This window comes from Phacochoerus africanus, chromosome 4, assembly GCF_016906955.1.
Source record: "Phacochoerus africanus isolate WHEZ1 chromosome 4, ROS_Pafr_v1, whole genome shotgun sequence".
NCBI classification, from domain to species: Eukaryota; Metazoa; Chordata; class Mammalia; order Artiodactyla; family Suidae; genus Phacochoerus; species Phacochoerus africanus.
The window spans coordinates 138195838-138208765 of NC_062547.1; the positions used below are offsets into that span (position 1 = coordinate 138195838).

Consider the following 12928-nt stretch of genomic DNA (forward strand, 5'->3'; position numbering starts at 1 on the left):
CATCCTTGCCTGAGAAACTAACCCCCCAAGGCCTCATTCTGTCCTTGGTGTTCCCCGCCGGCTGAATCGGGGCAGTACTGGCCTTCGGGGCCCTCGGCACTTCTGCAAAAGCAGGGCCTCAGAGCTTCCTCCCACCCGTGACAGCGCGGTTTTGGTTCCCACACTCACGACACACTGAAACTCGCCTCCGTGGCAAGAACACATGACAGCTGGTGCGCGGGCCAGGAGCCGGCTCCGCCTGGCTGGGCTGGGGCGCATCCCCACACTCTGCTCCTTGCACCTGCGCCAGTGCCCCCAGCCCCTGGCCTTGTCCCTGAAGCGGCTCTTGAACAAGTAATTACACGACTATTTCTGATTGGGTTGCCCGGGGCGGCAGAGACCACATCTTGCTGATGCTCATCTCCAACCTCGAACACACACGCATCCTGGCAACGAAGTAGACCCTTGGCTCAAATAAACAGGAACGATTAAAACGTGCACCTCATTCAGAACTTTCCTGTGCTACAGTTTTCAGCTTTCCTGACCACACGTTACATTTTTATAAAAGTCAGCAGATTAAAAAAAATCCCCAGGTGAAGTCCTGTGAGTTTTTCCCCTATCACCGAAGTTCAGGCACTAATAATAGAATTTAACCTGAAGTTCAGATCCTAAGACGCTAATTACTAGCATCCGTTGGACATGTTTTGTGTGGTCGGATGCTGGGCTGGGTGCTGACATTCCGAGTTGCGTGTCATCCTCACCCCAGCCCTGGGAGACTAATGCTCTGCTTGTCCCCACTTGACTGATGAAGTTGAGACTCAGAGAGGCTTACGTGACAGCTGCTAAGGGCTGGCCGAGCTGGGATTCAAACTCAGGCTGTCTGACCTCAGAGCCCCGGCTACGCCGGCCAGAGGGCAGCTGGCAGGAGGAGAGGGGGATCTGGGCCGGGTGCTGCCCCAGCCTCATCTGAGGGGCAGCCTCGGAGAGCGTGGCCTCTCCCGGCCGTGGGCAGGTGGCAGGCTGGCGCCAGAGGTCGGCCTGGCTCGCGTTGACGTGACCCACGTTCCGTTCGGCCCCCAGACCTCTTAAACAATCACATCCTGAAGTCGGCCATGTGTGCCGAAGCCATCGTGGCGGGGCTGTCCCTAGAGACCCTGGAGGGCACCACGCTGGAGGTGGGCTGCAGCGGGGACATGCTCACCATCAACGGCAAGCCCATCATCTCCAACAAGGACGTCCTGGCCACCAACGGTGTGATCCACTTCATTGACGAGCTGCTCATCCCGGACTCAGGTGAGCCAGGCCCGTGTCCCCTGTGCCGTCCCTGGTGGCACAGCGGGGGGAATTCAGGGATTTTAGGAGTCGCCTCCTGCCAGCACCCAGCTTATAGCCTCTCAGGAGAGCCAGCCTGGGTGGCTTGCGGAGACTGTGAAGAGGCTTAACTGCAGGCCTGAGAGTCCACGAGGTATTTGCGGCAGTGCAGGTGTCTGGGGAGGGAGCCATCCCGTCCCAGGAGCCTTTCCAAAGGTCTGCCTGCCTGGGCTGAGCAGGAGGGCCCTTTGCTGGCCTCAGAGCATTTGCTGTTTCGGTAGTGCCCGAGCATCCTGGGGTCCGTGGCCCAGGGAGGAATGGACGTTGGCCTGGCTTCCCTTTCAGCACCCTTGCCCTGTCCTGGATTGCCAGGGAAGCCTGCTGCCCATGAGTGAGGCAACCTCACAGGAAAAAGCCCCCTCGGGAGAAAGCCCTGTGGGTGTGGTCCCTGGCCTCAGCGACTTTTCCGAAGCGGTGACACAGATGGTACCTTCTTCCGGCCCCGTGATGGCCGGGCCTCTGACCCAGTGCTGGGACAGAGACCCTCTGCCCAGCCGAGCCTCCCTCACGTCCCTGACCACTGAGGTTTTCTGGGTGACTGGGCCCCCCATGACACAGACCCGCTGCGCCCCAGCAGCGTTTCCAGGGGTTGTTGACTCAAGGGACGACATTCCTGCCGATGTGTGTCATGCTCTGGGGTGGACGAATGAAAAGTGAAAACAGCAGTCTTAACTTTTGAACCCACTTTCTCCTCCCTTGCAGCCAAGACGCTATTTGAGTTGGCTGCCGAGTCGGATGTTTCCACAGCCATTGACCTTTTCAGACAAGCTGGCCTCGGCTCTCATCTCTCCGGAAATGAGCGGTTGACTCTCCTGGCCCCCATGAATTCCGTCTTCAAAGGTAACGTGGGGGAGGCCTCCCCGCGCATCTGCCCCTGGGGACCGCTGCCCCACCAGCGCTGCCACCTCCACCGCTCGCCCCGATGTGCTGCTCCCCGTGGACGCTTAGCGCCACCCCCCAGCTCATCCGAAAGCAGATGTGATGGCCGCAGAAAGGGAACAGGCTCCGCGGTGTCATTTGGCAGAGCAGGCACTGCCTGGAGGGGTGTTTTCCTCGCACGTCCAGAGTTTGCATGTATCGGGAGAGCAGCGCACCCTCTGTCATTTTATCTGGGAGGTCCAGTCCCTTGCCTGCGTGGTGGGCAGAAAGAAGATCAGAGTGAGGCTGTGGCTGAGCCATGGCCCCAGGGAGGGCAGAGAGGGGCCGAGGGTATCTGTGCCGCCCCCCCCCCCCTTAGGGCCAAGTTCCAAACACCTTTGTTATCTAGACACTTTTTTTTTTTTTTTAATTTGCAGAAGATGCCAGATGTTAAGGAATACTGGCAGCCTCACTTGATTTCTCCATCTCTCTCTCCAAACGCAAGGCGGGGCAGGGCTTTCCACTGAGGCGTCTCTTTGTTTCTGGAGCCTGTCCCTGGGCCTGACCATGCCCTCCTTCTCTTGCAGACGGAACCCCTCGGATTGACGCCCGGATGAAGAATTTGCTTCTGAACCACATGATTAAAGATCAACTGGCCTCCAAGTACCTGTACCATGGACAGACCCTGGACACTCTGGGTGGCAAAAAACTGAGAGTTTTTGTTTATCGGAATGTAAGTTCTGGGTCCTAAATCACACTCACCCTCCTGTCCTCTGTCCATCCATCCATCCTGCTTCCTCTCTCCATCCCTCGCTCCCTCCCTTCCTGCCATCCCTGCGGCATGCAGAAGTCCCTGGCCCAGGGATCAAACCCAAGCCATGGCAGTGACAACACCAAGTCCGTAACCACTAGGCCACCAGGGAACTCCCAGTCATGCTCTTTCTTTGTCTCGGCTCCAAGAAATGCAAGCTGTATTCACGGGTTTTGAAAAAAGGCTTAATAAGCAAGAGCTTGCCGGAGAACTGGTTTCTAATAAGGAAGGAAGGACTTTTAGGAAGAATATCTGATATCAAAGGATGGAAATGGGGGTCCTGCTAGAGGAGTCAGATCTCCTTTTTGGAGGCTTTTGGGAATAAACCGCACACTTGTCTGGCCTGGCTGGGTAAGCAGCGGCCCACCGGAGCCCAGCGTGAAGAACAGGGGCGAGGAGGGGTAGGGGCCTTGCATCCTTCTTAGCTTCCGTGAAGAGAAGCTGCCTGAACTGACACACAACCCTCCTTGGCCCCAAAGCTTCTCTTCCCTCTCTTCAAACCCAGCAGTTACCCTGGAATATCAAACGGGAAGCACCAGCCAACATTGCCCTTGTTTGGGACCAGCCAGCACCATTTGGCTAAAGATGGTTGTCATTTGTCAAGTAAATTAATCAATAGGCTCCATCTCTTAATTTGACCATTGTCGATGGCCTGCTTCTGTCACATGATAATCTCATTACGGGCCCTTTTTCTAACTTTACTGGGGCCTCTAGGACCCTTCTTTTCTTAAGGAATGCCATTTGTATTTTTTTTTCTTTTGTGGAGAAAACATACCCTTTTATCCTAGTCTTTTTTTTTTTTTTTTTTTTTTTTAGGACCACATCCACAGCATATGGACGTTCCCAGGCTAGAAGTCGAATCAGAGCTGTAGCCGCCATCCTACACCACAACCACAGCAACGCAGGATCCGAGCCACATCTGTGACCTGCACCACAGCTCACAGCCGTGCCGGATCCTCAACCCACTGAGCGAGGCCAGGGGTCGAACCTGAGTCGTCGTGGGTGCTAGTCGGGTTCATTTCTGCTGCGCCACAATGGGAACTCCTTGTCCTAGTCTTAAAGACACACCCCTGTATCTCTTCACTGATCTCTCGGGCTGAAGCTGCCAGTACGTGCCCTGAACATTTCGGGAGGCCCCTCCTCTGGCTTGGGGGGTAAGCTGGCCTTTCTCTGCCCATCTTTTGCACAGAGCCTGTGCATCGAGAACAGCTGCATCGCCGCCCACGACAAGAGGGGGCGCTATGGGACCCTGTTCACCATGGACCGGGTGCTCACCCCCCCGATGGGCACGGTCATGGACGTCCTGAAGGGGGACAATCGCTTTAGGTAATTGCCCCCCCTCGCGGGGGGACTTCTGCTGGGGCAGAACGCTGGGCCTCAGCCACCTGTCACGCTGCCCACTTGCCCAGGGCTTCCGTGAACACAAGCTGCGCCCCGTGTGACCTCCCAGGCCTGGGATTCAGATGTGTGAGGAAATCCCGCTCTCCTTTAACGTCCCAGGGAAGCTGAGCGCACCTGGCTCTGCACCTGCAACACATCCCTGCCTCCCGTCTGGGCGGCGTCTGCTTGCTGCGCATTCCTGCCACTCCTTCCCAGGCTCCCAGTAGCCCTTGGTCTTCTGGCGCTCCCCGTTCCTGCTCCCTCACCACTGGGTGCTGGGACGCTGAGCCCTTCCTGTCCCTAAGTTCAGCCACCGGCTCACCAGCTTGGGAAACCACCCCCCTCTGTCCCCCTCCCCCACCCCTCAGACTCACATTGCCTCCCCTCCGGGGCCCTGTGGCTCCATCAGCCTTGCCGCTGACCTCCCCCTCCCTCCTTCCTCCTCTGGCTTCTGACTTCTGGCTTGTCACTGAGCTTAGCATTTACGGAGGGAAGACGTAGACTGGAACTACTACCTGTTTGTGTGAGGGGGAGTGGGGGAAAACCAGTGGGGGGGAGTGAATACGAGGGCTGTGGGCTCCCCCTAACCATGGTGGTGCGGTCTTTGGGCAAATGACACCCCCCCGCCCCCACCCTCCACTGCCAGGTGGGTGATATTTTCTGTGTGTGTATCCGCAGCATGCTGGTAGCCGCCATCCAGTCTGCAGGGCTGACCGAGACCCTGAACCGGGAAGGGGTCTACACCGTCTTCGCACCTACCAATGAAGCCTTCCAGGCCCTGCCCCTGGGAGAACGGAACAAACTCTTGGGTAAAGAACCAACCTAAGTACCTTTTGCAACTTTTCGGAAGCAGCTGGATCGGTCAGGGTTCCAGCAGGAAACAGTTGGCACATGACAAAGGGTTGGACCGAGAGGAATTTCCTGTCAAGACTCTTTGTGGAGGCGTAGGTGGGATTAAGGATTAAGGAAGCAGCAAAGGGCAAAGATACCCAGTGTTTACCAACCCCTGCCTGGAGGTGCTGGGGGAAGGGGATGATGCAGGGGTAGGGCAGGGCCAGGAGATTCAGAGCCAAGGAGGGGGCACAGGTCAGTGGCTAGAGCCACATGCGGCCGGTGCCAGAACTGTGGCCAGGGGGCCACTAGGCGCCTTGGCCTCCCTCTGCTGCCGCATGCCTGTGGCCTGCCAGGCCTCCTGGCAGGTGCTTACGGCAGGGGAGGGAGCCTGGCTGATGCACTGCTGGCAGTCCGCCTCCCCAGGCCCTGAACAAGACAGAGCAGAGTAGAAAGGAACTGAGGGTAGGCGACAACCCACCTGGTCCCCAAGGCATGTCTTCCACGGAGGCCCTGGGAGGACCCGACAGAGCCGTTTACCTGCAGCACATGCCCCTCGGGACGAAGCTTTCCTGGGAAGCCAGGCGTGGCCCTGAGAAACTGAGTTGCGGATGTTGGAGACGCTCTAGGGGTTAGGAGCTCGGGCTCTGGGGTTGCTGAGAGCAGGTCAAGCCCTGGCTGTGGCATTTCCCAGCTGAGTGACCTCCAGCAAGTTGCTTAGCCCCTCTGAGCCTCAGTTTTCCTGGCCCGAGTGCCTTGCTCAGAGGGTTGCGGGGATGAAGTGAACATTGGCGACAGTGCCGGGCACATGTCCCCCATCAGTCACTGGCTGCGGCTGTGATGCGGGCGGCGCATGATGGGCTGGCAGCGTTTACTCTGACGTGAGCCTGTGAACGACACCTCCGTCTGTTCCGGAAACGTGACCCTGAGGAGGGGAGAAGGAAGGACAGTGGCCAAGGCCCAGGGCCACGTCGTCTACCTGCCCCGGAGCACAGAATAGAAAACTCGGGTGGCTGTGAACTAAATCTGGGTCCTGTCGAATGTTCTTTGTTGCTGAGTGCACGCCCGTGTCTGTGATGCTCACGCCTGTTCCCAAGGAGCAGGGGGGAGTCTGTCCTGCACGTAAACCTTCCGTTTTCTCTCTGTTGAGCAGGAATAGAATAGTCCCCAGGTGGCCCGAGCCTGCTGGCCTGCCTTTCATTTGCTGGTGTGCGGGAGTGGAGGGAGGGCTCGGCCAGACCCCCCGCCCAACCTCCCCCAGGTCTACAGGTGGGATCAGACCCCAGCCCTCCTGGGGGATGGGGCCCGTCGAGGTATTAGCGGTCTCAGAAGAAGGAGACCCCTTGCATCCTGGAGGCTGGCCTGGCTCAGCACCTCCAGGCCGTATTTTTGTGGAAGGGGCCCTCTTGTCAGCGTCGCGATGGATGGTTGGGAATCACTTGGTGCCTGGGGGCTCCATCCCACGCCACTCATGTGGAATCGTCCGTAACCAAGTGAACGCCCCCAAATGCTCTCAAAGCTGTTCTCAGTTGCAAGATGCTGGAAATAGCTGTCCATAAGCCCTGGGGCTCGCCAGCCATTTGGCCGGTCAGATGAGCATCGGGGGCGGCCTTGATGGAGATGAGAGAGCAGCTGGCACCTTTAAGCATTGCCTCCCGCACTTAATTTGGGAAATGCCGGTGCACCTTTAGGAGGCATTGGCTGCTTCCCCAGTTGGTGGGGAGGCTGGTGGGGGCTGGGAGGAATGCTGAGATGTGAGGAGGAGGCTGCTGCGGAGGGAATACCCCCCTCGGCCCTGACCTCATCGGCTCCGTCGCTGCTCCAGATTTTGCAGCTGTTGATTCTTTTTAAGTTCTCCCTTCGGGAAACCGCCGTCTCAGAATATGCATTTGAGGGCAGAATGTGTAAATATTTCACTACTGTGTTATAACCATCGGGAGCCATGCTGATGAGGAAATGTCTCAGATGCCGGTGCTAGAAAGGCCCCTGGCTTTCCAAGCAAGGATTTAGTCATGGAAACATGAGTCACCCTCCCAGCGGAGTATGGATTAACTCCTTCTGAGCGTCACAGCAACATGCACTTGGCTTAGCCGCCCACCGACTGCAGAGGCAGATCCCTGGCCCGGGTCTTCTGCCTTGTTCTCCTGACCATGACGGGATGGTGGGTGGGAGGGCTGAGCACACAGTAGGTGCTCCATGAGTGCTCGTTACCTGGGCAGGGGGTTCTCTAACTTGCAGGTGACCACTTTCCTCGTCTCCTTTGGGCCCTCCTTGACTATACCAGTTACCAACCTCGAGACTGACGCTGCTTTCTTTTCCCACAAACCCACAGGCAATGCCAAGGAGCTTGCCAACATCCTGAAATACCATGTTGGCGATGAAATCCTGGTGAGTGGGGGCATCGGGGCTCTGGTGCGGCTGAAGTCTCTCCAAGGTGACAAGCTGGAGGTCAGCTCGGTGAGTACATTTAGAAACAAAAAAGCGGGAGTTCCCGTCGTGGTGCAGCAATGAATCCGACGGGGATCCATGAAGTTGTGGGTTCGATCCCTGGCCTCGCTCAGTGGGTTTAGGATCCTGTGTTGCTGTAAGCTGTGGTGTAGGTCACAGATGCGGCTCGGATCTGACGTTTTTGTGGCTGTGGTGTAGGCCAGCAGCTGTAGCTCCGATTTGACCCCTAGCCTGGGAACCTCCATATGCCACAGGTGTGGCTCTAAAAAGAAAAAAGGTAAAATAAAATGAAAAGGCTGGCAAGGCCCTGCTGCTGGGGTTCCAGGGCACATCTCTTCCCTAGGATGGCATTAGACACAGTGTTTAAGATGCATCTCGAATCTATGAGTGCATTTTGTCAAAAAAAAAAAAAAAAAGGAGGAAAAAAGATGGAGTTCCCGTCGTAGCTCAGTGGTTAATGAACCTGACTAGGAACCATGAGGTTGCGAGTTCGATCCCTGGCCTTACTCAGTGGGTTAAGGATCCGGCCTTGCCGTGAGCTGTGGTGTAGGTCGCAGACGCGGCTCAGATCCCACGTGGCTGTGGCTCTGGCATAGGCCAGCAGCTACAGCTCCGATTAGATCCCTGGCCTGGGAACCTCCATATGCCGCAGGAGCGGCCCTAGAAAAGGAAGAAAAAAGAAAAGAGAAAGGGTCTTCACAGAAATCAATAGAGACTGTGGTTAGACGTAAATCAGAACTTCCAGGTTGGCGGGGGAATAAAGCATCTGACTAGCCTCTGAGAGAAGCGATTAGGCCTTCCTTCCCTTGAGGAGATGATAGGCAATTACTTACGCGTTTTGAAAGATCAAGTCCCAGTTGCCTTCCCACCCCTTTCCGCCCCCAGAGCCGGGGCTCACTGAGCTGTGCCATGAACCAGCCCAGCCCAAGGGGCTTTGTCCTCGGAGGCTTGGTCTGTGAGGCTTTCCTCGCTGTGCATGTTGCCGATACCCCTTGCACTCTGGCGCTGCCTCAGAGGGACCCTGCCTCGGAGAGAGGGAACAGATAGGCAGCCCGGCTCTGTGAAGCTGCCTGTGGCCTCCCTGGCTGTACCAGCCAAGGCCACGGACCCACCCAGGGAAGGACCCCTCTCGCAGGCTGTGGCTGGCCCTGCTTCTGCTCCCTGCCTGGCTCTGGCCTCCAGCCTGCCTGCACTCATCAGCTCCTCTCAGGAGCACAGGAAGGAAACAGGATGGCATTGTTTGACTTTGCAGGTCCCCTGAGACTCTCCCAGCTCCTGGCGTGGGGTGTCCGGGTCCTGTTGGTCTCGGGCGTCAGTCCCCCCTAACCTCTTGGGTCTGATGCATGGGTCGTTCAGAAAAGCCTGAGACAGACTTACCCTGCGAGAAAGTCTGAAGAGAGAGAGAGTCCAAGGACCCTGCGAGAGAGTCCTTCGGCCAGAGCTGGACGCCTGGTTTCTGTCCGCAGCTGTCCTACCTACTCTGCTTAAAGAAGTCACTCGGCATCCCTCGAGCTTCCTCTTCCGTCGAGTGGGGTGATAACATCTACCTCCTCACCAGCCACTGCTCTGAGGACTAAATGAGTCACGCAAAAGAGCACTTCGTCAATTGCAGCGTGCCAGCTCCACACAGGGGGTTAGGTTGAATCCACTAGACCAGAGGTCATAGCGGGCACGGGGCTCTTCCAGTATCTCTGGTATCCCCGGCATTTAGCACAGGATCTGGCGTCTGGAGGTGTTCAGTCCTCGTTAGGGAGGCTTAAGAATGGGTAAGATAAACATGCTCGGTGTTCAACAGTTTATTTCTTTGTCTCCCAGAAAAACAGCCTGGTGACTGTCAATAAGGAACCTGTGGCTGAAGTGGACATCATGGCCACCAACGGCGTGGTCCACACCATCTCCACTGTCCTGCAGCCTCCAGGTAAGGCCCTAAAGGACCACATCCCCACTCAGCCTGTAGCTGGCCCTTCTCGACACACAGCAGGTGGTGCTCCACAGACACACTGCTCTAAGCAAAGATGAGAATCACGCGGGACATGCTGGCCGAGCCTCTGCGGACAGCATCGCTGAGGCTGGTTGAAAAGTAACCTAGGGGAGTTCCCACTGTGGCTCAGTGGTAATGAACCTGACCCGTATCCATGAGGACGCAGGTTCGATCCCTGGCTTTGTTCAGTGGGTTAAGGATCCAGCATTGCCATGAGCTGTGTGTAGGTAGCAGATGAGGCTCGGATGTGGCGTAGCTGTGGCTGTGGCATGGCCCAGCAGCTGCAGCTCCGATTCGACTCCTAGCCTGGGAACTTCCCTATCCCACAGGTGTGGCCTTAAAAAGACAAAGAAAGAAAAAGAAAAAACAAAAGTAACTCAGGAGCTGTTGGTTCCAATGCACTACACCCAGCAACTCAGGACAGATGTCTCTGCTGAGTGGCCTGGCTGCCCCAGCCGCGTTCTCCCAGAGCCCCGTTGTTTGTCACATGCGGGTGCTGTGAACGCGAATCACAGCACCCCTCCTGGAGCATCCGCCCTGAGCGAGTGCACTATAGGGATCCACAGAGTTCCCCTGGAGCCCGGGTTCTCTCCTGGCTCGTGCATTCACCTTTCCTGCAGCTCTCCCACCTGGGCCAAATTCCACCACAAATTACGGAAAGTTATCAAGGAAACCCCCTCAGAGAACGTGAGCCAGGAAGCCCAGCAGTGGCCCTCAGTCCCCATGGTGTTGAATGACAGGCTAAGCATCTCCCTCTTATCCACGCGGCCTTTTCTTTCATCCACAGCCAACAAACCTCAGGAACGAGGGGATGAGCTTGCAGACTCTGCGCTTGAGATCTTCAAACAGGCCTCTGCATTCTCCAGGGTAAGAGTCTGCTAGGTTGGCCCCCGGCCCACACAACCTTGGGTCCTGGGGGGACTTGGGCCACGGCGGGGACTCTCCCATCTTCCTTGGCTGTCCTCCCAGGGCTCTCCTGTAACTTCTCCCCCGCCTTTGGGGGCATCCTGAGCCCTGGTCTGGGTGGAGTTCAGAGCAAAGAACCCGGGCAGCCCCTGCTTCCCGGGTGGGTGGCAGCCCAGGCCCTCAGTCCCAGGCCTCCGAGCTTCAGTCCATGGGCAAGCCATGCTGGAGGCAGTGGACACAGCTCTGGAATCCAACTGACCCAGAAGGGCAACTCAGCCTGGATTTCCCGTTTAGGGGGCTGGCCTGCCCTGAGCCTGGCCCTCCAGATCACTCTTGTGTCTTTCCCATGACATGGCCCGTCATGGCCAATGCGGGTCCCTCCTGGGCGGTGTGTGGATTCTGGATATGAGGCCAGCTGTGTGTGTGGAGTGTCCCTCCTTGCCTCCGCCCCACCTCCCTCTCAGAACCTCTCTGACTTTCTGTCCTTCTCTTCCCGCTCCCTGATTTGCTCCGGGCCCAGGGGTCCCACTCGGGCCCTCTTGCTGCTTTGAGTTGGAGGGGGGAGCCCCTCGGGGACACGGGGTTTGTGACAGAGGGTTTGCATTTCAGCAGAAGAGGCTGCAGGAGGCCTGGGGCTGGAATGCATCACTTTACTTTTGGACAGAGGGGTCTCCTTCATGCCCCTGCAGGAAGTTTCTTGGCTCAGAGTTCCTATTCCCCAGAGCCACTTGCTGTGCGGTCCTAGCTCTCAAAGCTGTAGGCTGTGGTCTGGGGTTGGGTGGCGGTGGCGGGGGAGCCTGGCTTCAGGGCACCCCAGGAATGTCCTTGGGGCCTCCCTGGGGCCCCGAACTTCCACATTCCCCTTCCTCCTCCTTCCCCCCAGGATCTTTTCCTGAGTTAGGGTGACAGTGGGCAAAGCCACTGCCATGAGCAGGTGCAGGTATAATGTCCACCAGAATAATGGACCCCTTGTGTTTTCTTTCAGGCCACCCAGAGCTCTGTGAAACTAGGTAAGTCTGGCCTGGGTCTGAGGTCTTTGTAGACTTGTTTGGGTCTTACCCCCAAGCAGGCCCAAACCTGCAGCCTGCTGTATGGAGATAAGAGCATCTTGGCACAAGCCTGGTCTTTGGCATCAGACACAGGACACCCAGTTTGCTTCTCCATAAGCTGGAGATACTCTAAGAATACCAGCCTTTCAGGGTTGATGAGGGTTTTTGGCTTTGGCAGTCTGAGAATATTGCCCAGGAGCCCATGGTGAGGACACGGTCCCAAGACGGTAGATGGGGAAAATCCAGTTCAGAACATCCTTCCCGTGTCAAGGTTTACAACCCAAAAAGCATCCGCCGTGTGCAGGAGAGGATGGCAGAAGGCCACGCGGCCCTCACGCTCGTGATGCTGACAGGGTCTTAGACAGACATGGGGTGTCTGCACCTTTTTCACCTGTCGCATGTCTCTCTTTCAGCCCCTGTCTATCAGCGGTTATTAGAGAGGATGAAGCATTAGTGAGAAGGACCGCAGGAGGAATGCATTTCAGCAGCTCCCAGCCAACTTCTCCCGGTTCACCAAAGAGACTGTATGTTTTTGAAAGCAGTTATCACACTTCAATGTACATGGGCCACATCATAATGAGATCGGAGCCTCGGGTGGGTGGGGGGGGGTGGAGGGAGAGAGAGAGAGAGATGATTTTAACTTTTCCCCCTAATCATGGCTGTTAGCCCACTGCCTGCAGAGACCTAGATGTCCCTGCCCCACATTCGCTTCCAGAAAGGACCTTTCCCAAACGTGGGATTTCGTGCCTATGCCACGTACTCTGGAAAAGGGAACCGAAGGGTCTAAAGCCCACGAAACCTGAATCAAGCAATCCATCATCATGGGAACCTCATGGCACGATTTTTGAAAAGTTCTTTCACAGCTGGAGAAATGGCATCCTTATAAGCTATGAGTTGAGCTGCTCTGTCAAACATTTCTCACGCCTACACGTGGCTTGGACTCTTCCGTGTGACCCTGTCCAGGTAGAATGAGAGGGTAGGCAGAGCACACAGAGCTCAGGATTCCCCAGGTGTGGCAGAGCTGTGGTGTGTTTGTAATAATAAAACCAAAGAAACGGATGCCTGCGTGGATGGGGTCTGTGTCCTGGCCTGGGTGTTCGCAGGGTTGGGTTCCGTTTCTTGAGCCTGGTGATGTGCCTTCCACGGAGATTCCACTGAGAAGAAGCTTGGCAGGCAGACCTGAGGATGGTCTGTGGGAGGTGCCAGCAGCAGGTACCCAGACGGCACGTGGAGGTTGGAAGCTACGTCTTTGTTGACTCGTCGCATTTCAGTCTCCACCAGCCCTGGGCTCTGGAACCCTCCTGTTCCCTCCAC

General features: G+C 56.8%; 1 protein-coding gene across 1 annotated transcript in view; it reads left to right on the forward strand.

Annotated features, from left to right (window-relative positions):
- TGFBI (transforming growth factor beta induced) overlaps positions 1-12673 on the forward strand; it is a 33708-nt gene extending 21035 nt beyond the window's left edge. Inside the window, exons 8-17 of the mRNA XM_047778686.1 lie at positions 1060-1272; positions 2053-2190; positions 2796-2941; positions 4209-4345; positions 5078-5208; positions 7563-7687; positions 9494-9596; positions 10447-10526; positions 11551-11575; positions 12028-12673. Coding sequence (XP_047634642.1) covers positions 1060-1272; positions 2053-2190; positions 2796-2941; positions 4209-4345; positions 5078-5208; positions 7563-7687; positions 9494-9596; positions 10447-10526; positions 11551-11575; positions 12028-12068 — 1139 coding nt within the window. The 3' untranslated portion in view covers positions 12069-12673. The remainder of the gene's footprint in view (positions 1-1059; positions 1273-2052; positions 2191-2795; positions 2942-4208; positions 4346-5077; positions 5209-7562; positions 7688-9493; positions 9597-10446; positions 10527-11550; positions 11576-12027) is intronic.
- The last annotated feature ends 255 nt before the right edge of the window (positions 12674-12928 follow it).